Source organism: Microchirus variegatus (genome assembly GCF_963457635.1).
Source record: "Microchirus variegatus genome assembly, chromosome: 22".
NCBI classification, from domain to species: Eukaryota; Metazoa; Chordata; class Actinopteri; order Pleuronectiformes; family Soleidae; genus Microchirus; species Microchirus variegatus.
This window is the reverse complement of record NC_139823.1, coordinates 11999756-12025226: the sequence shown is the minus strand read 5'-3', so window position 1 is coordinate 12025226 and position 25471 is coordinate 11999756. Positions and strand designations below refer to the sequence as shown.

At 39.4% G+C, this 25471-nt stretch overlaps 1 protein-coding gene across 1 annotated transcript in view; it reads left to right on the top strand.

Annotated features, from left to right (window-relative positions):
* The window catches only part of lrp1bb (low density lipoprotein receptor-related protein 1Bb), a gene marked incomplete at both ends in the record, with an annotated part of 246847 nt that overhangs the window by 199378 nt on the left and 21998 nt on the right, over positions 1–25471 (top strand). The window contains 25 exons of the mRNA XM_083909007.1: positions 865–1046; positions 1134–1333; positions 1475–1663; positions 1804–1952; positions 2187–2280; positions 2491–2607; positions 3234–3353; positions 4168–4287; positions 6505–6621; positions 7611–7721; positions 8582–8710; positions 10486–10592; positions 11040–11172; positions 11567–11689; positions 11822–11944; positions 13790–13933; positions 14251–14385; positions 15229–15348; positions 15477–15718; positions 16036–16259; positions 17571–17677; positions 19169–19285; positions 19552–19725; positions 22272–22397; positions 24410–24574. Of these exons, the coding sequence (XP_083765133.1) occupies positions 865–1046; positions 1134–1333; positions 1475–1663; positions 1804–1952; positions 2187–2280; positions 2491–2607; positions 3234–3353; positions 4168–4287; positions 6505–6621; positions 7611–7721; positions 8582–8710; positions 10486–10592; positions 11040–11172; positions 11567–11689; positions 11822–11944; positions 13790–13933; positions 14251–14385; positions 15229–15348; positions 15477–15718; positions 16036–16259; positions 17571–17677; positions 19169–19285; positions 19552–19725; positions 22272–22397; positions 24410–24574 (3568 nt within the window). The remainder of the gene's footprint in view (positions 1–864; positions 1047–1133; positions 1334–1474; positions 1664–1803; positions 1953–2186; positions 2281–2490; positions 2608–3233; positions 3354–4167; positions 4288–6504; positions 6622–7610; positions 7722–8581; positions 8711–10485; positions 10593–11039; positions 11173–11566; positions 11690–11821; positions 11945–13789; positions 13934–14250; positions 14386–15228; positions 15349–15476; positions 15719–16035; positions 16260–17570; positions 17678–19168; positions 19286–19551; positions 19726–22271; positions 22398–24409; positions 24575–25471) is intronic.

Genomic DNA, 25471 nt, shown 5'->3' with positions numbered 1-25471 from the left:
TTTTAAGGACATTTTTCATCACTACAATAAGATACTACAGATATAGTGCTTAATGCTTTTTTCCAAGACCATATACTATATAGAATATTTATATATTTACAAATGATGATAGAAAAGCTCCCCAAACCACATTATGCTCCATAATGAGAGATTGCGTATGCCACTGGGGTTTTTTATTTATTTTTTATTGTATTAATTTTGCTATTCATTCATTGTAAAAGGAGTTTGTAAGGCAATGGTTATATATCTGCTGCTGGCATGGTGATTATTTTTAAACTGCTTTAGCAAACCCCAAAACTGCATGATGATATTGCTGGAGACCTTTCATAATTCCAATTTTCTTTTTTATTTAATGTATTCTTATGGAGTTCCACATTGCCAGACAAATCTCATTTGACAGTGGGGGGAAAGTAATAGTGTGCTTGAATAGCAATAATTTGGTATACTGTATGTTTTTAGTTGCAAGAGATAGCAAACTATTATCACCCGCTTCATAAATGTGTGCTACTGTTCCATTAAGATTCAAGATGTAGATTTATTTAAATCAAAAAAAGGAGTTAGTTTGGGAGCAAATTGCAGTTCATCTGATAGAGTGGAGATTACCATGGCAACGCACATTCAGGTCTTAAAGAAAGATGTTCCACTCATCACAAGAGCTTTCAATAAAAGTGTGTTGGAGGGAAAAAAAAGTTTAATTTTATGCAGGTGATGCATCGTGTGAGTCATTTCCTTTGTGATGTTTGTAGGAAATCAAGTCCAGCCAGACAAAAATGTGTACCTTTTACGTGTTCTCGTGTACTACTGAAAAAAATATTAGTCTCAAAGGACTCAAAACCCTTCAAAATCCTTGCTTTGCCTCACTAGATAGTCCACAGAACGGCAGTGCCCAGTGCATTGGCGGTGGATTGGATCGGAAAAAATCTGTACTGGTGTGATGTGGAAAGGAAGACAATGGAGGTGTCCAAATCCAATGGACTCTACCCCACCATCCTTATCAGTTCTAGCCTTAAGAACCCCACAGATTTGGCTCTGGATCCCCAGACAGGGTAAGCATGTTTTCAGAATCCACCAATGCTCTGAATCTGAGGAATTTTCAGATTTTTGTACATGAACTGTGTTTAACTTGTCACCAGGTATGTGTTCTGGGTGGACTGCTGTGAACCCCCTCACATCGGACGCATCGGCATGGACGGAGGAGGGCAAACAGTTATCATTGACACAGAGATCTATAGCCCCACTGCTCTCACCATTGACTATACCAACAAAAGGCTTTACTGGGCTGATGACAACCACATCCTGTTTGCCAACATGGATGGTACACAAAGACGCAAAGGTGAGACCCGAAGTTTAAAGGAATGATATGACCTTTCCTCCTGCTGCATGCTGCATGCTGTCTGCATCACTGTTTTGCATGCACCAGTGGCTTGATTGTGATATTTAGTGAAATTGAATTTGGCTGTTTGTCCATCTCCAGTGTCCTACGATCACATCCAAGGGGTAATGGCTCTGACTTTGTTCGAGGACTTCGTCTATTGGACGGATGGGAAGTCGAAATCGCTGCGACGTGCGCATAAGACAACTGGCTCTCAAGGGATGGAGCTCCTCAATTCCTGGCAAGCCATCAAATCCATCAAGGTCTACCACTCCCTACGCCAGCCTGAAGGTATGAAGTCCATCTGCTGCTTCATTCCAATCCTCCCCCATGCAGATTTGTGGTCATTGGCCTCTAATACACTTTTAAGAAGTAAATGATTTGTGTAATTCAGTTTGAACTCAGGCATGTACTCCTGTCCTTCTGTGCAGTACCCAAGCACCAGTGTCAGATTGCCAATGGAGGGTGCAGCCACCTGTGTCTTCTGTCTCCTGGTGGAGGACACAGATGCGCCTGTCCCACTAATTTTTACTTGGCCGCTGACAACAAGACCTGCCTGTCCAACTGCACCTCCAGTCAGGTTAGATGTTATTTCTCTACCTTTGTACATGTAAATGTACTTTTGAACATGCTGTTTGTTGCTCCCTTGAAGGGGAAACGTCTTTGGTCTAATTTGCTTCCCCACTTCTGACAGGTAGTGAAGTTTGCACAACAACAAAAAAATGATTGATTTGGTTTTAAAAAGAACATTGCAGCTTTAATAGACAGGGAAGTATTCATTCTTTCTCTTATGATTTTCCTCTGGCACAAATAGTTTCGCTGTGGGACAGATGAGTGTATCCCTTTCTGGTGGAAATGTGACACTGTGGATGACTGCGGGGATGGATCAGACGAACCTGCTGACTGTCGTGAGTGCTATATTATTCCAAGGTTGGCTGAAGCATAGTTACAACCAGAAGCCTGCCTCTTTTTTTCTTGTTAGCCGCGAAGGTTGTCAACACTGAGTTGGAAATTGGAAGCAATGAAACCTGAACTTGCCGTCTTTTCTGCTCATTAATTTGAACTTTTATTTTAGTATATGTGTAGTATGCACTCTCTTCTGAATTTGTTCTCAACAGCGGAATTCAAATGTCAGCCTGGACGTTTTCAGTGTGGCACTGGCCTTTGTGCGCTTCCTCCCTTTATCTGCGACGGCGAGAACGACTGTGGCGACAATTCGGATGAAGCAAACTGCGGTAAGGGTCGAAAAAATAAGCAGCTTTTTCACTGCTGCCATATTGTTTTAATGTATGTTCTGTATATGAAATTTGAGATTGTGAGGATGCTGGGTTAGGGTTGCATTAAAACCCTTTAACACCGAGTGTATCGACGACGACACGTTTCCGCAATTTGCATTAACGCAATTACGCGACGGTTTGTGCTAGCTGAGAAATTCCAGCGGTTTCTGAAAGCTGAGAAGTTGCACGTCAAAGCAGCCACGTCATGTGGTTATAACGGTAATTTCACTTGCAGGAAGCCGGCGAATCAGCGTCTCTGTCACCAGAGAGGAGAGAGTTGGGAAAAAAACGCCTGTACATAGCTTTTTTTGTTGTTAATTGTTAATACAGCATTTAAACATGCAGTAAATTGTAAATAATTGCCAGATATTTGAATGTATTCTGGAAAAATGGGCAAAAGGCCCTTTTATGGTTATAATAAGCAACAAAAACGAAAATAAATCTCATATTCATAAAGTGGCTGTGTGTACAGTCAGTACTGTTCAGTATATTTGATATCGAAGCTTTGGTATTTGGACTCAATTCAATTCTTTCTTCTTTTTTTTAAATTTCACCTCCCACTCCATACCCATTTTCTCTTTTAGAGACGTACATCTGTCTATCGGGACAGTTCAAGTGCACCAGGAAACAGAAATGCATCCCTCTTAACCTTCGCTGCAACGGTCAGGATGACTGTGGGGATGGAGAGGATGAAACCGACTGCCGTAAGGCTCTGCGTTATTACTTTCTGACTGGTGGTGTTAGAAATGGCTTTAATGAGCTTTTAGACCAGAAATCCAATGAATATATTGTGTGCTTGATCAGTCTGGTCCAGCGTTGCAAGCAAAGGTCACTATTTTTAAGATTCTGATTCTTTTTTATAATCATATAATTTATGTGATGACGATGAATCACCTAAGTTGTGTTTTGTTGCAGTGGTTAACTTATATCTGTGCTCAGACTCGGAGTATGTGACGCTAACATCACTTTGTCTTCATTAAGTATTCCAAAGGCAACCCATGTTATAGCCCCGTGCCTCTGAAAGGGGATTAAGCACTGAATCACACGGAGGACAAGAGCAGATTTTCTCTGCCATGATGTAACTCATCACAATATAACACCCCATTCAAAGCTTTCAGGCTGCAGCATTTGTCTTGCATGTGATTGCAAGAGGGACGGAAGTGGCCGACGACAATGCAGGAATGTCGGCAGCAGGAACAATAGACTTTAATATCAGCTTTAATTAAAAGAAGGCTAATTACTTCTCCCCTTCTTAGACTTGGAGCATGATTGGATGTGGTTTTGAAAGGATCGCTGGTATTAAAATGCTATCTGAAACAATGTAAGGCTTTTATAACATGCAACTACTGCACCCTTCCTTTAATGAAACAATGAAAAAGGCATTGCTTTTTTATTGTCTGTTATATTACAATAGTTTTATGTGAGCAGGTTATTTTTACCAAACCTAAATGTCTTCCTACATGTTGATTTGGACTGCATTTTCTCTTTGCCACACACCATCTGTCTCTTTGCCTGCAGCTGAAAGCACCTGCTCTCCAGACCAGTTCCAATGCAAGGCGTCTATGCACTGCATCTCCAAACTCTGGGTCTGTGACGAGGACCCCGACTGTGCAGACGGTTCAGATGAGGCTAATTGCGGTAAGTTTGTTGAAGCCCGCTCAATAACGATAAATCCGTTCACATCACATTGATCAGTTAAACTGACATAATCCAAATGATTTTATTGGTCAGTCCTTCTTCTTCGCGTTCTCACCGCAATTCTGATATTGCTGAGGACGGTGCCATGAAGGACAGCTGTCCCTGTCACCAGTGCAAGCTCAGCTTAATCATTCTACTCGTTTTCATTTCCAAACACAATCTCCTCTGTGGCAACTGTTTAATGTGAAAGCCATGAGTAGGCAAAGGAACCATGAGACCTTTTGTCTACATTTTTCCACACTTGACCTGGAGTGTATGGGGTTGACATGCTCTCAGAATTTATTGAATGTGGCGATGACACAATAAATGAAAAGCCTTTCATATTTCACTGAAAAACCAAGCTGTTGGGTCAGCAGCCTCCACCATTCTGTTTGAAGTGAAATTAGCTCCTTGTAAGTGGTCTGTATTTATATTTTCAAGTCTTGATGACCAATCAAAGCCGTTTTACACTACAGTTTTGCCATTCACCTGTTCATTCGCACTTCCATACATCTATGGTCCTCAATCTTTGCCTCGGCACGACACGGTTTAGGTTGCATCTCCACTACAAAAAAGTACCTTTTCAAGGTGGGTGGAGTTATCGCTGCAAGGCTGCATGAAACTCCAGTGACTAGAATCAGTTAATTAACAATATTTGTTCAGTTCTTCCTCCATGACAGGAGCACAGACTCCGTCTGACACAGTCACTGGAATCAAATACACACTAAATACACCAGACTCGTCTGTTAAATATTGAGATCCAGTCCATAAGTCTTTTTAACTGATCTACATTTCGGCATTGTTCGGCTTTTGTGTCGGACGTCTCTTTCTGTGACGGCACTCTGGCCAATCAGTGGCCAGCACATAGTACCTACTCAAGTACCAGGTACTATGTTACAGGAAACACAACTTAACTGTCCCATGCCAAGCCGAGGCGATGTGAGGCAAGGCGAGTAGAGCCGGTGGAAACAAGCCATATGCAAATCACTCATCTTTCATGCCCATTCACACTCTGCCGGGAGCAACGTGGGGTTTAAGTGTCTTGCTCAAGGACACATGGGCATGTAGATGACTCGCTCTACCACTGAGCTACCGTTGCCCGAGGTACCATCATGTTTTGTTTTGTTTTTAACTGAATTTATCAGAGGTCAAATTAATATCTTTAACTTTGTGCAGTTGACTGATGTTTGACTCTTGCCCCTCAAACTGCATTAAAAGTAGTGTTTACCAATAATTCATCATCTAAATGCTTTCAGCACTTCAGAGCACAGAAGAGATATTGTTGCTTTGTAGATATTTCACTTTGAATTACCTCAGACTGTTCCGCAAGTTTTGCTTGTTAGCACCTTTAATGATCTCTGTCCAGGCAAGGAAATATGATTTTTTTCCCCCCTCTGTATCACATTCGTCATGCGGTGACGGAGCTGGTTTCTAATGAATTGCTTCCTTGTCTCCTCTGTCATTGCACTCAGCTTCCCCTTCTGATTCTCTGCTGTCACGTTGGAATGAGATTCAAGCACGATCTGCCAACCTGCTTTTTTTTGATACTTTCCCAAGTGATAGCATTAATTCCTTGGCCATTACCTCCGGTGTAATCGACATGGAAATGACTTTAATCAGAAGCTCCTAGTTTGACTTTGAAAACCCAAACTATGGAAATGTTGCTGGAGCAAATACAATCTGGTCATAAGTTCATTCGTAACTCTCCTTAAGTGTTAAAGCGGAAAGAGTGGGCATTTAAAATAAAGATGCTTCACTTTATTTGGTTAGCACTCACAGGAATAAACAATAAGTTTGGGCTCAGTCTGGAACAACAGCATCAAATTATTCAGTATGTGTAGTGTTTGTTTGTTTGTTTGTTTGTTTGTTTGTTTGTTTGTGTGATAGTTTTTTTCTCCCTGAAATTTCCTTGGATGTTTTTGGAGAAATCTCACCAACTTCCTGTCATGAATTCTGAGGTGTGAGGATGATTGGTAGCAAAGTCAGGTATTTCATCTTACGGCGTGTTAGCCTCTTGAGTACAGACTGTGTTTTGAACTCGGCGTCAGACTTGCTCAGCAAAACCCCGAGGAAACGATGATTACACGTACAAAATATGATCGCTTGCACGCCCATTAATATTCATGCTCTTTGAAGCCATTTTCATCTTCCCGTGTTTGTTTGCTCCTGTTGAAAAAGATGAAAAGACCTGTGGACCACATGAATTCCGCTGCAAGAATAACAACTGCATCCCAGACCACTGGAGGTGTGACAGTCAGAATGACTGTGGAGACAACTCAGACGAGGAACACTGCAGTGAGTACCTGGCTCCTTTGCCATTCTTTCAGCTTCACTCACTCATATAGTAAGCTGTAAAGCTATTTGACTTCACTGCAGACACCTGACTGCCCCTCCCACCACCACCACAGCTCTTTATCAGACACACAGATTATTTGAATTTCCTTGTTTTCCACTATCCCATCAGGTAGACTCACTTCTCTTATTAACTGTGCTGTTTCGTAGAGAATAAAAATGGGGCTTTTACCTCTCAATTTCATCTTGTTTCTGTCATTAGTCATCACTCTTAGAGGAAAACTTACCCTCAATATGACTTTGTATAGTATATATGGAATTGCTGCCTGTATAACATGATGTCAGTGTGTGCATGCCTATTCTTGGTTTATGTTTTATGCATAACGTGTGTGATTTATATGCCATACCTATTAATATGTGCTTAAAAGGGGAAACCAACTTAACTTACTTACTACTTACTAACAGATGAATTAAAGCAAAGTAACAAAAATCAATACACAAAATGTACATTTTAAATAAATATGAGGATGAAGAGCAGCCGTTTTAATCTGTCTCACTTAAAATGCAAATAAAAGTTAGTCAAGTGTTGGACCGCAAATAATCATAAAGCAGGTGGACCGACACACGGGGGAGAGGCTAGAATTCAACACTGTAGTGTTGCAATGCCTGATGGGAGTCTCCGTTGCAGTGCAGCTCATTATACTCACCCTTGAGTTAGCGAACAGTCCATGATAACACAGGGAGGACCCAGACAGTGGATCTGATGCAGCTGTTTAGCTGCGTCCTAATATTGTCCTCTGGGACAGTTAAACTCCTTTTGAACGATTTTTGGCTTTAGAGAGCGTTTTTGCTCCCCTCCAGTCGTAATAGATATATCCACCTATGGATTACATCTGCAGAATACTCCACCTCTAATACAGAAGAATGATTTTAGTTAAAGCCGTGGTTTTTGCCAGTGCAGTGTTTGATTCTGTATCTTTTGTGCTTCTCAGAGCCAGTCACCTGTAACCACAAGGATTTTGCCTGTGCCAATGGCGACTGTATCTCCTCCCGTTTCCGCTGTGACGGCGACTACGACTGCTTGGATAATTCCGATGAGGCCAGTGTTTGAGATTTGTTTTTTTATAAACCCACACACCATTGCTGCCAATGACGCAAAGAACGAAGCAATTCCATTCAATTTTATTTGTATAGCCCTGAATCACAACATACATTGGCACTGTAAACAGACAACATTGTCGAGAGCAGAGAAACCGAACAATTCACACAATGAGCGAGCACTAGGCAGGAAAAACTCTGACAGAACCAGACAAATATATGCAGCCCATCTGCCTAGACCGGTTGGGGTGAAAGGAAAATAGGGGACAGTGGAGAGGTGGGAGAGAAAGATTGAAGATGAAAATCCACCTTGCAAAACAAAAAGCTGCTTCTTCTAATCATAATAAATGTGCTTGTATATTTTCATTCATAAAGCTTCGCATTGCTTTTGTGCAGAATATGAAGAAATTCACGTACGAGAGCCATTCTCGTACTGGTATTGCACGGCGTAAGGAGATTTTCGCAGGATTCCTGCAGAAATTCTCCATTACTAGAGATGATTCAGTGTAGTGTATAATTCAAGAACAAAGGCTTGTTATTATGATTCATTACTCTTCTCCATGTTGCTCTGTTCCTTGCAAAGCAATTTTTATATATAATCCCCTCTCCATGCAAAGCAGCGTAAACCTAATTAACTCTTTATTTAACCCTCTCCCAGAGTACCAGCTTTCTGGGTCAGTGCAGTAATATGGCTTGAGGAGAGGATAGTTTAGGCTTTTTTTTTTTTTTTTTTTTTAATACACAACAATTATTACAATTGGTTATTCACAGTAGCCATCATCCGTTAATGCATAACGGTGGGGGTAAACAAAGCTTGATTGTTTCATATTCTTTGATGTGTTGGTATTTTTTTGTTTACAGAGAGCATGTGAGGCACACTGTGCAGACGACCAGTTCAGGTGTCACAACAACCTGTGCATCTCGGTGAAGTGGCTGTGTGACGGCCAAGAAGACTGCAAGATGGGAGAAGACGAGAAAAACTGCCAGGCAACAGGTGCATATTTAATGATCTGGAGATTGTGAATCAAACATCTGTGCTGCAGATTTACTTTTGATGAAGCCACTACATATTGTTATGAACTGATCTGACGGTTTTAATACAAATAACTGCAGAAGGTTACCTGGACTTCAGGATATCAGGGTTTCTTTTGTTTGTTTTACACACATAATTAAACCCTTAGAACTCTTTTTAGAACTTTTTTCCACTACTTTAATGTGTAAAAACTTATTTACAGAGGCTGTAATGATGTGCAATATGTCTTTTATCCCTTGTTTTCAGCACAACCTCGACAATCTAAGGAAATTATTTTTAAAAATAAATATAATTTTGCCAATTATATAAACACAATTCACAATTTCTAAAAGTTGAAGACCGAATTTGGCTAATTTTTATGAACAAAAATGAGATAAAAACTCTTTAATTTGTGACTTCTGCACAATTATCACTAATCCAATTTTTAATGTATATGCGATGAAATATATATCATAACTTTGACTCAAAAACACGTTTTGTGAAGCCTAAAGATGTGACCTATAAACCACACATCCCCAGGATGTCCATATAAGGAGTTGCACATGGCTATAGTGTCACGGCATATTATTATTTATCTTTTATCCTATCCACCGTGGTGCATACAAGGAGAAAGTCGGTTGATGGATGAAAGTTGCAGTGTTAGACATTTAAAACAGGATAAAAATGTCCAACACACATTAATAAATAAAAAGTAAAGTGACTTTTTAAAGCCAAGTTTAAACTCAAATTGAAAGTTTGACTGCCGCATAAATTAGAAACACCTTGAGGCAATTTCTTATTAATTTGACACAATGATTACTTTGAACTCCCAAAACTAATTTTTATCCCCCAACAGTTAATAAGCTGACTGTGAAAGCTAAAATTAAATAGCATGATGTGGCGATAATGCTTCTTTTCTGGCCATTGTTTAACACCAGAACCATTGTAAGAAAGTGACTTTATTTCTCGCACCTTGACTGGTTTGGAAGCGTATAATTAAAATACGGGCCTTCCAGTTTGAAGGTCTTTCAAGTCAGACATTTTTACATCGTATTTTATTTTCTCGCTAAAAATGAACGAAAAAGGTCAATAGCTTGGAAAGGTGTGCATTATGCTTCAGTAAATATTCAGCTTAACAGGTGCAGTAATTGCAATCCTAACCAGTGTCAAAGCCAAAGGACAAATATGCAAATGTTCCCAGGATCAACTCTCTCATTGAAATTTAAAAGAGAGAAACCTATATCGCATGGACATTAATCCATTATACTGTATGTTAAGCACTGGTCGTTTTATCATACATATAATCACTGTAGAAATTGGTTTTGAGAATGGTCAAAGCATCCATTTATTTAACTTGCAGGTGGAAAAAATGGTCCAATAATGTGGCCGATTATCAGAAATGACTTGAGTCTGGTCCATGTACGTCCATGCTAATTGCAGACATTGAAAATGTTCTGCAATTCAATATGGGGTAATTTTGTGGAACAGTAAAATGGCCTAAGCTCTGCTTAATTGCTCTATTGAGTTCCCTTGTTGATTACTGATTGTGAAGTACTGTAAAGCGCTGTATTGTCTCAGCAGCGAACACTTCACATTATAAACCCTTTGGGCAAAATAGAGATAATTTAATGTTTGACCACATTTTATTTTTGCATTATACCACAAGGGTCAAAAACTGAAGAGTCTCCACTTGGCTGATTTCTGTGCGACAAAAAGGAAGGAAATGTCACTGACTGACTTGCTTTGCCCTTCTCCAGTAATCCCATCATGCTCTGTGAACGAGTATGTGTGTGCCAGCGGAGGGTGCGTGTCAGCCACCCTGCGGTGTGATGGACATGACAACTGTCTGGATGGCTCAGATGAGGTCAGTGTCGCTTCACACGACTCAAAGAAGCATTTTAAGTAGTAGAGTTTCAGCGTGTCCACCTCCTAAGATGTGCTCAGTTAAGCTCATCGAGCACAACTTAGCGGGTGAATTTGGTCTGCCTCCATCAGGGCGATGCTATGCATCAGCTGCTTGTGAGACTAAGCTGTTTTTCCTTGCAGTTTCCTTAATCAAATCCCGATAATGCTTTAACTTGTGTATGCATATTCCTGGTTGTTCTCTCTTTCTTTCTTTTTTACCCCCTCTTTATATTTCTTATGTTTGCACATATATATGTAATATTTTCCAAAAAGGGGATAGTGTTTCAATAGTGAGGCGCTGCTTATCTGACAATGCAGCGTGTACTTAAAGTTTCTTTGATTGCATTTGAAATCAAGGCCAACCGTCACCGGTTTTGATTGTTGACAATGAGTGTTTTTTCGACAGATTGGCTGCGTGAAGGAGTGCAGAGAAGATGAATTTCTGTGCCTGAATCGTGCTCACTGTATTCCCCGACGCTGGCGCTGCGATGACGTGCTAGACTGCATGGACCACAGTGATGAGGAAAACTGCAATCCGGGTGCGTTTGAGTGTGGACAAAATGGTATTGGAGTCTTCAATCTCTGAGGAAGGAAAGATAGATAGATCGACAGATAGAAGCAGCAAAGATAAAAACTGTACAGAAAAATAGAAATCAGTTAAAATATTATTTAAATGTGTTGTTAAATGAACACAATTGCAAATATAATTGACTCTAGTGAAGACATTAGAACAATATTTCAGAGCATTTAATATAAAATATAACATTGTGCAATAATACCTCTTTAACCATTGATTAAAGAAGTAGAGGGTTGATTGAAATTGGGTTTGAAATGAAATAAAGGATTGAAAGACACGCATCAGTATAACCTAATCGTGCACAGGCTTTGAATCGTATCTTCTACTTCTAAAAGTCTGCATGTGTGTAATTGCAGGTGCTTTCTTCTGCCGAGCCGATGAATTCATTTGCAACAACACTTTGTGCAAACTCCACACATGGGTGTGTGACGGCAAGGACGACTGTGGAGATAACTCTGATGAAGACATGGACATGTGTGGTGGGTTGATGTTGTGCTCTCTCAGCGTTTTCCTTGGACTACTTTGTCATGGCCCAAGACTGAATAGTTCATTTAATGCAGGTGTCTTCTGAGACACAGCCTGAGTTTGTGTGTGTGTGTTTTCATTCACAGCAAAACTACCCTGCCCTCCCACGAGGCAATTCCGTTGCAGGAACGATCACGTGTGCCTGCGCATGGACCAAGTCTGCAACAAGGTGGACGACTGTGGTGACAACTCGGATGAAGAAGAGTGTGGTGAGCACAAAATGCACTCGTGTGAAAAAGAAAAAAAAAAGTTAGATTATTTATTTTAGAATCACACTTTTATGCTTGTCCTTGACCCACAAAGGTACATCTATAGAAGGTAGATACATCTTCTAAGCCTGGTACATTAACCTGGCAGAACCTGGCAACCCATGACCACTGTTAGTTTTGCACTGATGAAAACTGACAAAGTCCTGTAATGTAATGTCTTTAAGTTTAATAGTAGAATGAAAGACTTTCTCGCTCTTTTTTTTTTTTTACATCATGTGCAGCAAAGCATCGCTATGTAATATGTGAACAATGTTCAGAGAGAGTGTCTTCAAAATTAATGAAGTGTGTGTAAAAAGGGGGATTTAATCTTTTTTTAGTGGGCCCGAGAGCTGAAGAAGTTTTTGTAATTTTCTTTTAGGGTCACCGTTCCTAAGGCGTATAGTGTCCTGTCATGTTCCCTTTACACATCCTGTGAACAATCACACACAGCAGACAGAGAAGAAAGGGACAAATCACTTCCCTCATCTTTCACTCTTTCATTCCGTCGATCCTCCATTCATTTCCCTCTCTTATTCCATTATTCCACCTATCCATCTCTTACCTCAGTCCATTACTTTTCACCATTGTATGCTCCTTCCCTCCATCCATCTCTTCAGTCTCGATGTAATCTCATTTTTTCTCCCTTCATCTTCCACTCTTTATCGTTTTGTTCCTTTCCTCTCTTCTCTCTGTTGTGCTGGTTTTGTCAAACACTTTATTGTTTTATTCATTTAAACTGTAAAAATGTTTTAACTTTGTATCAAAAGCAAAATATGCAAAGTAGACTTGATATTTAGCAAACAGCTGCTCCTGTGATAGTTTACATTTCCATACTATTATGTATGTTGTGTGGAAAGGGTGGGAAAGAGTTTAAAAAACAAAAAACAAAATCTGTTTTACAGCAATTGATAGATAGTGTGGGGCATAGTTTAAGAGTTATTGATAAGTAAAAAAAAAAAAAAAAAAGTAATCAAATGTTAAGTCCTTCACTACAGAGGTCCCCAACACATCAACAATTTAGCTTACAAGCTAGCAAAAAACGGGACCGTATCTATGTTCCCCGGGTCCTATGTTCCCCGCTTTGTATGTGACCGGGGAACATAGGACCCTTTCTCTAACCCTAATCCTAACCCTACCCTTTTTCAAAAAAAGGGTCCTATGTTCCCCTGTCACATACAAAGTGGACCTTTTTTGGGAAAAACGGGGAACATAGGTACGACCCCGCAAAAAACTAGCTAGTAAAAAACAAACATCTTTGGGGAGCTTCTTTTGAAAGGGAAAAAGGCCCAAGGAGGAGAAAGAGGAACAAGAAGAAGAAGTTCGACTTCCAAGAAAAAGAAAGCTGTATTTAATAGACAATATCAGAATTCCTACTTAAAATACGGGTTTATCGCTAAAGGTGATTCTCACGCACCATGCTAGCAAATGAGGCTATGAAGCCTCATGAAAGAAGCTCAGGGCTCCCACTAATTCAGTGTTTTTAGTTGTTGTTTCTATACTGGTCAAGGGGAAATATTGTTTTACATGAAACAAATAAGGTTGGGGACTGCTGTTTTACAGTAAATAATGGTCTGTATTGTGTTTATAGCCTTGGTGACCGCTCAAATCTATCATACACATTCACATGCTGCTGGCATCTTGAGGTTAAATAACTTGCTCAGGGGCCAGGGATTGAACCCACAAACCTCTTGTTAAAAGACGACCTGCTGTACCAATGATCCCAGCTGCCACAATTTAAAAAGAATTTGTGAAGAAACAAGTTATTTTTTCCTTTCTCTCTCTTTTCAACTGACGCTGTGTGCAAAGCAGAGGTGGTGGCTGGAAGACCTCGGCCATGTGGGAAGACAGAGTTCACCTGCAGCAACCAGCGCTGCGTCCCGATCCAGCTGCAGTGTGACCTCTTCAATGACTGCGGAGACGGCGGCTCAGACGAGCAAGATTGCAAGACCTGTAAGTGCAGCGCGCCGGCTAATTTGAATAAGCAGATCAAAGGCGGATGTTCCGAAGAGATGAAAAGTGTGGCGCGGTTACCGCGCTGTTAGCAGGGAAGCATAGCCATCTCCACAGTTTACATGTGATGTTTTAATAGTCATGTATGCACATGTTTGAGGTGTGTGGTGCATTATCTGGAAGATGGTGATGATGGTGTCCTTTTGGCTTTTGAACATCAAAAGAAGAGCTCAGCGGGTGTCTTGGATCCAGAGGGCTGGTGTGTGTGCACATGTGCGTATGTGTGTGTGTAATCCAATTCCTGTATTTATTTGTAGTTTCGAGTGGAGACGTGTGTGGAAAGAAAACAAATCCATGTGGGGAAGATGCCATTTGCAACCAGACGTATGGTTACTCTGTATGTCAGTGCAAGCCTGGCTTTAAAAGGAACCAGAAGACAGGCCAATGTGAAGGTAATCTATGATCAAGTTTAGATTATTTTTCCCTATTGATATGTTATATTAACCCTTAGAAGACAGAATATGTAGAGGGTATAAGAATGTGCAATATAGAGTGTCTTATATCCTTTTTTTCCAGCACATATAGGTAATAAAAAAAAACCAATAATTTTCACAGTTCAAATTTCCCTTGGTTTGTTTTTATGAACAAAAACAAAAGAAAAACGGTGTTTTGTGCACAATTATTACTACTTTATATCACTACTAAAAATGCAATATAAAATGAATCATAGCTGTGTCTCAACAACACACGAGAAGACAAAAATGACTTTATTGACTTTAGTGGTGTGCCAGTTGTTTTTTTTTATCAGGAAATGTGGCCAGTGATGTCTTTTTATCTATTTACTTTTTAAATGTGACTTCATGTCAAGCATGTCAAAATAAAGCAGTCTCACCTGGAAATCCTCAGGACAGGATCACTCTTTGCCACATGATATGAACATAAAATATATTTCTGGTCACAGGAAATACACTTTGATTTGAGATTAATATCATGGTTCAGAAAATGATTTCAGCTTTTTATTCACCTCTTGTTTTCCCAGTTAGTGAATATTATAGTTATATGGAAAGAGGAATTTAAATACTTTAAAAACCCAGGACAAGATTGTAAACGTTAATAATTAAATGTGTTGGATGCAATTGAAGATGTGTCCACGACACCTACTGGAGGCTGGAAACTATTTATTTTGACCGTGACCAAACACATAACATTTATGCTATTTGGATACTAATTCTAGCTATTTAAAAGGAGAAAAAAGAATCTTTAATATGTTTTTAAATCCCTGTCTTTGTTTCCAGAGATAAATGAATGTCTGCAGTTTGACACTTGTCCTCATTACTGCACAAACACTAAAGGATCATTCAAGTGCACATGTGACAGGAATTACAAAGAAATCAATGGAAACTGCATAGCCAAAGGTATGATTCTGAAGTTGAATATGAATACATGTGAATGTGTGTTTGTGTGTGGTGTCCTTAAACCTTATTGAGCCCATTTTTTCCTTTGTCTTCTCTCTCTCTTTTGAAAACAATCCCTCGCTGGACAGGACCAGAGGATCGAGTGCTCTACCTGGCAAATGACACTGAAATCCGGAGTTTTGTATATCCGTTTAACCAGAGCCACGGTCACAAACTGCTCACCCATATCGAGGACAATGCCCGCATTATTGGAATGGACTCTCTGTTCCACCACCAGAAATTTATCTGGGCCACCCAGTTTAACCCGGGGGGGATTTTTTACAAAGACGCTCTTGACAGGACACAAACTAAAGCAAATGTCAGAAACATTGTAAGTATATTTGATCTGTGGTTTTTTAGCATCCCGCTGTTGCGTTTTGTGATTGATGATCCTCGCTGTGTGAGAAAGTATGAATGAAATGTTTGTTTATTATGTGTCACAATGATATCTAACCATACATTCTCTCAACAGAAAATGCCATAAAACAGTTCATTTGCAGTGTCAGTTGTCAGATTAAGGCAATGTATTAAGTTGTTAATTTGCGTGTGAAATAGCTTTACACTCTTTTGTCTTACGCGAGCCATCACTCAAGTGAATATCTGTATTTTCCGTCGTGAAGCTGACATTATGGTTATATTTGGTTGCAGTGTTCAGACTTCCGTCGCCCCAGAGATATTTCTGCTGACTGGATCACAGGCAACATTTATTGGACCGATCACTCTCGGATGCACTGGTTCAGCTATTACACAGCCCACTGGACTAAATTACGATATTCCATAAATGTGGGCCAGCTCAAGGGACCAAATTGCACCCGCTTGATTACCGACATAGCGGGAGAACCATACGCAATTGCCGTCAACCCCGCTAAAGGGTGAGTTGTGTACTTCTCTCTCTTCCTGCTCACTTATTTTTTAATCCTGTAGATAGGTGTGTGTGATTGTTTTAACAAACATCCATCTACATTATAAGAGCAGTGTGTGCCATGTCTTTTCCAGTAACCACGGTGTCAAAATCACAAAAAACTGCCAAGAATTTCCACATACACATGAATGGGAAACAGTCGAAAAAATGATTTCAACCCAGCCCAATTTGGAGCCTCACAGTGTCGTCATAATTTAAAGTAGAGACATGGTTCAAACTTTAAACGGGTCATGAGACTTGAGACTTATCACCTAAATCAAAGTTGGTGAGAAAAGTTCGATACCCATTTTAGTTTTTAAACAATCGCAGTTTAATTTTGGCCGTTTTCAGATTTTATGAGTGTGTACACTCCAGCTGAGGGTCCATGAAATTAATCACAAAAATCTCTAAACAAACATACTTGACATTTTGCATAAAAACATTGCTATGGTTGTTGTCCAACCCTGTGTGTTATTTTCATTTTCATATGACTTGTTTTTCTTATAATCACCTAATAGCACAGAGATTTCTGGCCAAACCTCCCATTGACTCCCATGTTAAAACTCAGCGTTTACAGTTTTTTTTTACCAATGTTGACGACTATTTTTCCTACTTTAGCCTGGGAATCAGGGCTGGACGCTAATAATTTACTATCAAGTCAAATGTCAACATGAATGATTTATGAAACTCATTTGCTGTTCCTTCTGTAATTAAAGCATTTCATTCTACAATGTGAAGCAGTGCACCGGTGGTCATTAAGATACTGTATATCTGTAATAAATAAATGACTAGATAACATAAATAAATGGAGATAAGGACCACTGTCATGTTCCGCCATAAGAGGGTGATATTGAATAAATGTAAACATCGTCATGTTTGCTTAACTCACTTAAGCCCATACTGAGAAGATTATTAATTACTCTGTAATAGGGTAATCCATATATTCCTCGGCTATAATGGAGGGGGTTTAATTAACTGATGTTGTTCACTCAGACCAGCTCCGTCACAGGTGCCTCCCAACAACAACAACGTCAATATGTGTGTTTTTTTTATGCGTGTCTGCATGTTAAAACTACCCAGTTCTTATAAGTAAAAACATGAATCAACCTCAGTGTTCTTCAGTATGGTAATATCACTATTAATTCTGACAGAAAGAGTCGTACAGATCTATACTCAATTTCACCAAATCTGTTCCAGCTACTGTTATATGCAGGCATCTATCAGGTAATATACTGTACTGTATTATTACACAGAGTTCAATATTTGTCTTTGTTTGCTGCAGGATGATGTACTGGAGTGTCATAGGCGATCACTCTCATATTGAGGAATCAGCCATGGATGGATCCTTACGGAGGGTTCTTCTGGACAAAAATCTCCGGAGACCCACTGGTAGATATTTATTTTAAATAAATTTAATTATTAACTTGACTGAATGCATTTGAATGCAACACTCACAATTCATGGATTTGAAACGTTAGTGAAAACCTTTGTGTTACGTTCCGTGTTCGCGTTCATGAGTTGAAGTTGTTGAAGAGGTGAAGGTTACAGAGTAAAACACCAGAAGGAATACAACTCAATTTCAAAAATGCATATAAACTTTATCAACATCACCCTTTGAAATTTCTTCTGCTGCAGACTTTAAGTGGTTTTCAGTTAAGCAGTAATAACACTGTTGAGATGTAAACAATTTAAATGTCCACCATAAATTTCTAAATTTGTGCCTGTTGTAGTTGTGTCAGTTCCATAGGGAAACATAGAAGCTATGATGGATCATGCATACACAGGAGATGTTACCTTACTTTTCCTTGATCTGATTATATCACTTAAATGTTAGTGTTTTGACTATTTTTGCTGCATGGTTTCCTGTTAACCCTTAGAACACAATGCATTTCAGCTGCTTTTATATATATAGAGGCTATAAGAATATAGAACAAGCAACAGTGTCTTATATCCTTTTTCCAGCACAATCGAGAGAATCTGATTAAAAAAAAGGACTTTATTTTCACCAACTATATGAGCACACCTGAGCAAAAAGTACTGAACAATGTTTAGAATCCGATTGAATTTGTGAAATGTGGAAATACGTCACAGTTCAAGTTTTTTTTTTATAATAAAATAATAATAAATAATAAAAGAAAAAACACTATTTTGTGACTTCTGCACAATTATTGCTAATTTATATCACCATTAAAATTTGATTTAATATAAAATTAATCATAACTTTGACTCAACACCGTGAATAAGTGACCTATAAACACACACCCACAGGATGTCCATATAAGGAGTTGTACCACATATGCGTTGTAAGCTGTGCATATTGTACAGTCATTGCCATCATAGTGCACATTTACCAAATGATGTAGCTCTTATGGAAAAAAAAGATTTACTATGGTACTAAAGATATTTAAAGTATAAAATGGTGTTAAAGGAATAATTAACAGCCACTCCAAAACGTGCTGGCGTGTCTGTGGCGAGACACTTAGCAGTTACTTATTTATTTATTTATTTATTTATTTTAAGTGCTGCTTTGGTCTTCTTTAATTCAAAGCACCCACGCCTCTCTCTTGGTCTTGGAAAGCAAAATTCATCACTGATGGAAAAACGGCAACTTATTTAAATGCTGCAGCCAGGTGCTCAATCACCCCCAGTCAGGCATTAAGGAGAAGTTAAAGTGACTCACCACTTTAAAATTGTACCTAAACTCAAGCCGTCAATAACGTGTGCCGCACGACTAAACGGTGGATTTGATAAAGTATTTTTGACAGGAGCATACTTGAATGTAAAGGTTCCAAAAAATGAATATAAAGGTCTTGAGGTGTCCACGGTGATCCCTGTGTAATTTGTCTAGTAAATAAATCTCCTTCCTTTATTCTCCCACAGGCCTGGCCATTGATTATTTCAACCAACGTTTGTACTGGGCTGATCCTGAGCTCTCACACATAGGGAGCATGAGATTGGATGGCTCAGACCCTCTGGTGACAATCAGTGACAGACACGGTAATGTGGACTGATAGACAAAGTACACTATTAGTGCTGCACTTTACTTGATTCAACTTTTTGTAACAGCTACACCGCTAGTTTGTCTCGGAAGGATAAACTTCTAAGAAATGCAAGTTCTGATCAATCTGCCCACGTACCATGTTCTTCCTTTCACTCTCTGGCAGTTAAAAGAAGGGAAGAAAAAAAATTCTTTAATTATCCCACATCGGCTAAATGGGTTGGAGTGATGTTATCTGCTTTCTGTGCTTTGCTTGGAACTGCAGGGATCTCTCAGCCATACAGAATTGATCTGTTTGAAGACTACATCTACGGTACTGGACTAAAACATGAGGTGTTCAAGATCCACAAGTATGGCAAACAGTCTGTGGAGTTCCTCAGTTTGGGGGTGGAGAAACCCACAAATGTTTTAATCTCCCATCGGTACAAACAACAAGATGGTAAGTTGTCTTCATGATCCCCCCATACACTGATTTTTGTCTTCTTTTATTTCACATTTCAGTTTTTGAGGAAAATCACCTTTTACTTATAGTCCGTATCTCTTTCTTCCATCACCAATGACATATATGCATGCACTTTAGACTACAGGGAATTGACAAACACACAAGGCAAAGCATATATCTAATATTCTCCTGTAAATAACCACATATTACACTCACCCTGAGACCAACCACACGTATTGTCCTGAAAGGTTCTCCATTGTCAAAAGAATAAGTAATAATAAAGCTGCATTCTTTATTCTTATTTATTCATATTCATATTGTCTACTGAGGTAAGATAAGAGAGCGTTGGCTTACAGGCTCTACTGTATATAACTGTACATGTAAAAGGCACATGTACAAGGTTCATTTGAAGAGGAGTTGTTAAAAGCCAACACTAACCTAAAAAAATAGGTACAGAGTTTTGTAAAAGTTTCCTTAAATCTGCTTTTGTGAATTTCTGTCTGGATTTTAAAGGACAACAGTTCTTTGGTGATAAATACTTAAAGAGAAACTTTAAGAAATACAGCACAAATGAACTTTTCTTTTTTTTGTCAAGCCCATATTGAATATGACTCCTATGACACACACTACATTTAGGTTCATGATTTAATTTAAAACGAGATAATTTATTTATTGTTCCCACGATAATTAGTAAATTTGCTGTTTGCTATTATGATGATTTTTTAACAACTAACACTCATTTAATGAGGGAAAGTAAATGAATATTAAGTCTTTAACACCTAAGCCTCAAACCTCAAAATATCCATCTGGACTTTTTTTTTGCTTATTTAAATCATAAAAGGGTCAGAAAATTATCCTGTAACTAAGTGCTTTTGCCCTTTTCTTCCAGAATAATTTTCAATATCTGGCAGTTATGTACAATTTAGTGTATGTTAGAATAGTGTATTAACAGTTTAAAATAACGTTTGTTTGAGTTTTTGTCTTAATGTGCAAAAATAAGCCAAACAAAAAAGGAAACTATGTACAGGCCAAGTTTTTCTTTTTCCAACTCTTTCCGCTCTGGTGACAAAGATGCCGATTTGCCGGCTTCCTACGACAGTGCGAGTGAAATTACCGTAATAACACAACAGTGGATTTGACGTGCAACTTCTCAGCTTTCAGAAATCATTGGAATTTTGTCCGAAAGCACAAACCGTTGCATAATTACCGTAATGCAAAGTGAGTCATCTGGGATATGCTTGGTGTTAAAGGGTTGGTTTAATCAAATGATAACTTTTTATTAAATAAAATAATACATTATCATTATTAGGTAATACATACAAATATACTGATTGATCAGTTGATAAAGTAAATCCTTCTTCTCACACTCTCGTGTCGTAGCACAAAGTTCAGCTGTTTAATATAGTGCATGGCCAGTGGAGATGGTGATGGAGCATCAGATATCTCAGTATTCATCAGTTTCTCCGTTGCAGGGCAGCTGTTCTGTTCCCCTGAAACTTGTTAGGCTCGGCCCAGGTAGTGTGTAGTGTGTAGAAGGCAGATGCACGTGCTGCAAATATGACATGACAAACAACCATTTGGATCTTCTTCTTTTTTTTTGTTCTTTTTCCAGCCCATCTTTCATCACCATGTCACGTATTAGAAATCTGAACCAAAATTGTAACCATGAATAAGTGAGTGAGTAGGAAGACATAATTATATCCTATTCTGCCTATCCATCAGATATACAGCTTATCCTTTTGAGGGTCATGGGGGTGTGGGGGTGGGGGGTTTGCTGGAGCTTTTCCCACTCTCACTCTGGGCAAGAGGCGAGGCACACACTGCACAGACCTGCAGTCCATCACGGGGCTGACACATGGAGACAAACAACTATTTATGCTCACATTCACACCTACAGGCAATTTAGAGTTGCCAATTAATCTGACCCGCGTGTCTCTGGACTGTGAAAGGAAGCAGGAGGACGCCCACGCAGGACAACATGCAAACTTCACACACGCAGTCCCCCAGCAGAACCGAGTTTCAAAATCAGAACCTGCCTTGTGTCGATTCAACAGTGCTACCCTACATTGTTATATCTTATTTAAAAAGAGAAAAAAATACTCTTCTTTGCCGGGTTAACTGAGGGGGTGGATATAAATATATGATATAATCCTGTCCATCTCAATCATCTGAACGCTGTACCACAGTGCAGTGAGATCCTCATCTGGCTGCACGCATCCATCGTTTCAGCAAAAACACACTACAATCACAGAAGTCGCTCCACCATCTTGTCCGTGTTATTGGATTCAATCAAAAATACCACTTTAAGATGACGCTGTTCAAATAAACAATGAGCGGTGACAAATCCCACCGTCTCTGATTATTCAGACTCGTGAAGTCGCTGGTATGCTTTGCTTTGTTTCTCTGCACTTGAAGTAAATAATACCATTCAAAGCAGACAGCTTCACAAACACACTTTTCGTAAACACACTCCTTTTTTTGTAATTACTGACATATTATCTCCTCGTCTGTGTTTTCATGAGTCTTTCCTTCTCCCTCCGCAGCATCAAACCCATGCCTCAGAATGTCTTGTGATTTTATGTGTCTGCTCAACCCAACGGGCGCTACATGTACTTGCCCAGAGGGCAAGCTGCTGGTCAACGGTACCTGTAGTGATGTCAACATCTCAGGTAGGCCGACTCTTACAGCTTCATGTCACAGCTAGCTAGCTCTCTGTAATCTGTTATTGTAAGTAAATGTATATGGGTTTTTTTTTACACCAGGGACTCTCAAAACAGCACTTCAGACTTGAATGATTGCAACAAAAATGTGTTTAAAGTCCCCACGACGTCAAAATCAGCAGAGTACTTGAATCATGTATTTGTTGCTTGAAATGTTGCTTATAATATCAAAGGGGCACTTTTTAATCAATTTTCCAATTGGACTTATAAGGTTAAAGGTTTTTTTGATGAGTCTTTCAATGCACCGACCCTCTCCAGCCTAACCTACCATTCAGGTGGTTTTCACACCTAATATTCAGCTCGACTCGGTTCAATTGGGAGTTGCAACATTCAGCCGGTCCGAGTTTGCTTTCACGCTGCACTTTAGTGAAGCGAACCTCGAACCTTTTGCTTTCCTGCCTGAGGCGGCGCTGCATCAAGAATTACTGAAGGAGAAGACGAGATAAACATTGAACAAGAAAACTTGTTCACTTCGTCTAATGCTGGACAACTTTTGTTTCTTCCACAATAAGAGCAAAACAAGCTGCATCAAATCCTATCAGTCTTGGGTTTTTTTTTTGTTTGTTTTATGTGTACATACAACACATGGATCAGCCATTACTACTGGGTATTCTACTTGCACCTATATTTTGGTTGTGTTTACCCACAATGCCCTGCGTTGTACCCACAATGCCCTGCTTTGCAATCCGCTTCTTGAATTCGGTTCACTTGAAGCGAACCAAGACCTACATTTTATGCGGAACAGAGTTTGCTTCTTTGGTGTGGATCAGAGCTTTAGGATCTATTTCTAAGGGCTGGTGTGAATGCACCCTAAGATTCCATCACAGAGATGAGCCTAGGTTCCTCTGGTTATTCTCTTTCTGCAGTAGCACCTCAACACTGAACACGCCAGTTCAAACGTATGTCATCTCACTCCAGAAATGTCCTCATCATTATCCTCTTTCTCAGACCTATCACTCTCAGCTTCACTCAACACTGAAGATGTCATGCTGCGTCTGTAGCTGTGCTAATGTATAGGGTCCTCTGCATGCCAGTCAACATGGCGACCCTCCCTTGCTGCTCATTTAAACAGGAAACATTCAAATACAGTATGTGTAAGTTGCGAGCGCTGCGAGAGTCACATCATGAGGACAAAGAGGCCCCTTTTTTTTATTGTCAGGCTTTTTGACATTTAACAGAAGGTCCTTGTGTTTTACATGCTGGCCTTTTATCACACAGTCGTCTCTCACTGCAGAGCCGTGATAAATCCCATCAGTGGAACTCTGCTTTTCTGATTAAGACATGTCAGAATGTCTGTGGTGAGAAAAAAATCAAAGCTTTTTCTTGTAAAACTGAAGGTGCACATCATCATAATCAGTCAGGTTCTCCAAGTTCTTGTTCATCCACTTACTTACACTTACTCCACACAGCGAGGAAAATCACAAAACACTGTTCTACTGTATAAACCAGGGCGTGTGATCGGAGTGGAGCGTGGAGAGTGCGTATAAAAAATGAAACCTGAAGGATATGTGAGGAAGAGGAAAATTACAATCTAACATTTCAGATTTGGGAACGCATATTCACCATTAACTAAGTAGCAAACTAGCCCTTTATTAGTAATCATTAATCACATATTAACACCTTATTCTACCTCTATTACGACATGAATTAAGATTTTTCCTACATAAGGCGTTAATATGTGCTTAATTTACTAATAAAGGGCTAGTATGCTACTTATATGCATGTTAGTAAGCACCTAGTTGATGGTGAATATGAGTTCCCTAATCTAAAGTGTTAGTGAATTATCTTATCAGGAATAACTGCTTCCTGTAAAGTCCGTAGCTGACGTTGCTCGGCCTATTTGCACCACTTTATTTTAATGAAGTAAGCTCAGTATTTTCTCGGGCGGTGCTTGGTTTAAAAAGTTTGAGAACCGCCCCTCTGGAGCACAGCAAGTTACACAAGCTTTGCTCTTTTTGAAGGTGAACTGTGCCGCCCGCCCTGCGAGAACGGAGGCCGCTGCTTAGCCAACGAGAAAGGAGACTGGAGGTGCTACTGCTGGCCTGACTTCTCAGGGGAGCGCTGTGAAGTCAACCACTGTACAGACTACTGCCTAAATGGAGGCACGTGTGTAGGCTCACCTCTCGGTAAGTGCGTTTCAAAATACTTTCCTGTATTCATGTTAACATTTTATTGATTACTGTGGTTGGAAAGAAAAAACATTTCACTGAAATTCTGCATGATGGCTTCCGTACACGTGTTTTTCGTTCAAACTTCTTCACTTTAGTTCAATTTGCCACGTTACTGCCAGTTGAGCAGTTTTGTCATCGATGCTACTGTCAAACAAACTTGAAGATATCTACCTTCTTTCAAGTCAAGGTCTCCTTTCATGCTTTCATGGTTTCATCCCATTTTCCCCTGCAGTGTAGTGAATTGTGTATGACGACGCTGCGATATCAATGTGCAACTGAGTCAGGATATCAGGATGTATGCACGCATAATGTAGATGCAAATGCATTTGCCTTTCTTATTTAAAATTCGGCACATACATATTGTGCGGCTTGTATTCCCATATGAATGCCTCTAATGGCAGGACCTATTCAGATGTTTTGAATTCACTGAATATGTGTCGTCACTGAAAGAACTCTGTGAATGAAATCGGAAACCTGAGCTGTTTGAATAAGAGATTAACAGTTGTGCCAGAATTGGCATGGCAAAAATATATGAGCATTTGCTTTATAATGCAAAATGTTTTTGATGATACGATTATTTAATCATATTTTTCACTTTGTTTGAAAGCAAAAAAGAAGCTTTTGTTTGGTAACAATGAACTTTTAGGAAACCTGTCTCCAAAAACTGATATTTTAAGTATTTGCTTTCATTTTTCAAATAATTTTCTTCTTTTAAGGCTTTTAAAAGAGAGTTCACTGGCGTTTATTTAAAGAAAACACATTGTGCATGCTGTTAGTCTTGTTTTGTGCATGATTCAAGGCACAACATGTTGTTGTATATGCTGTGACATCTTATTATGACGTTGGAAGGTC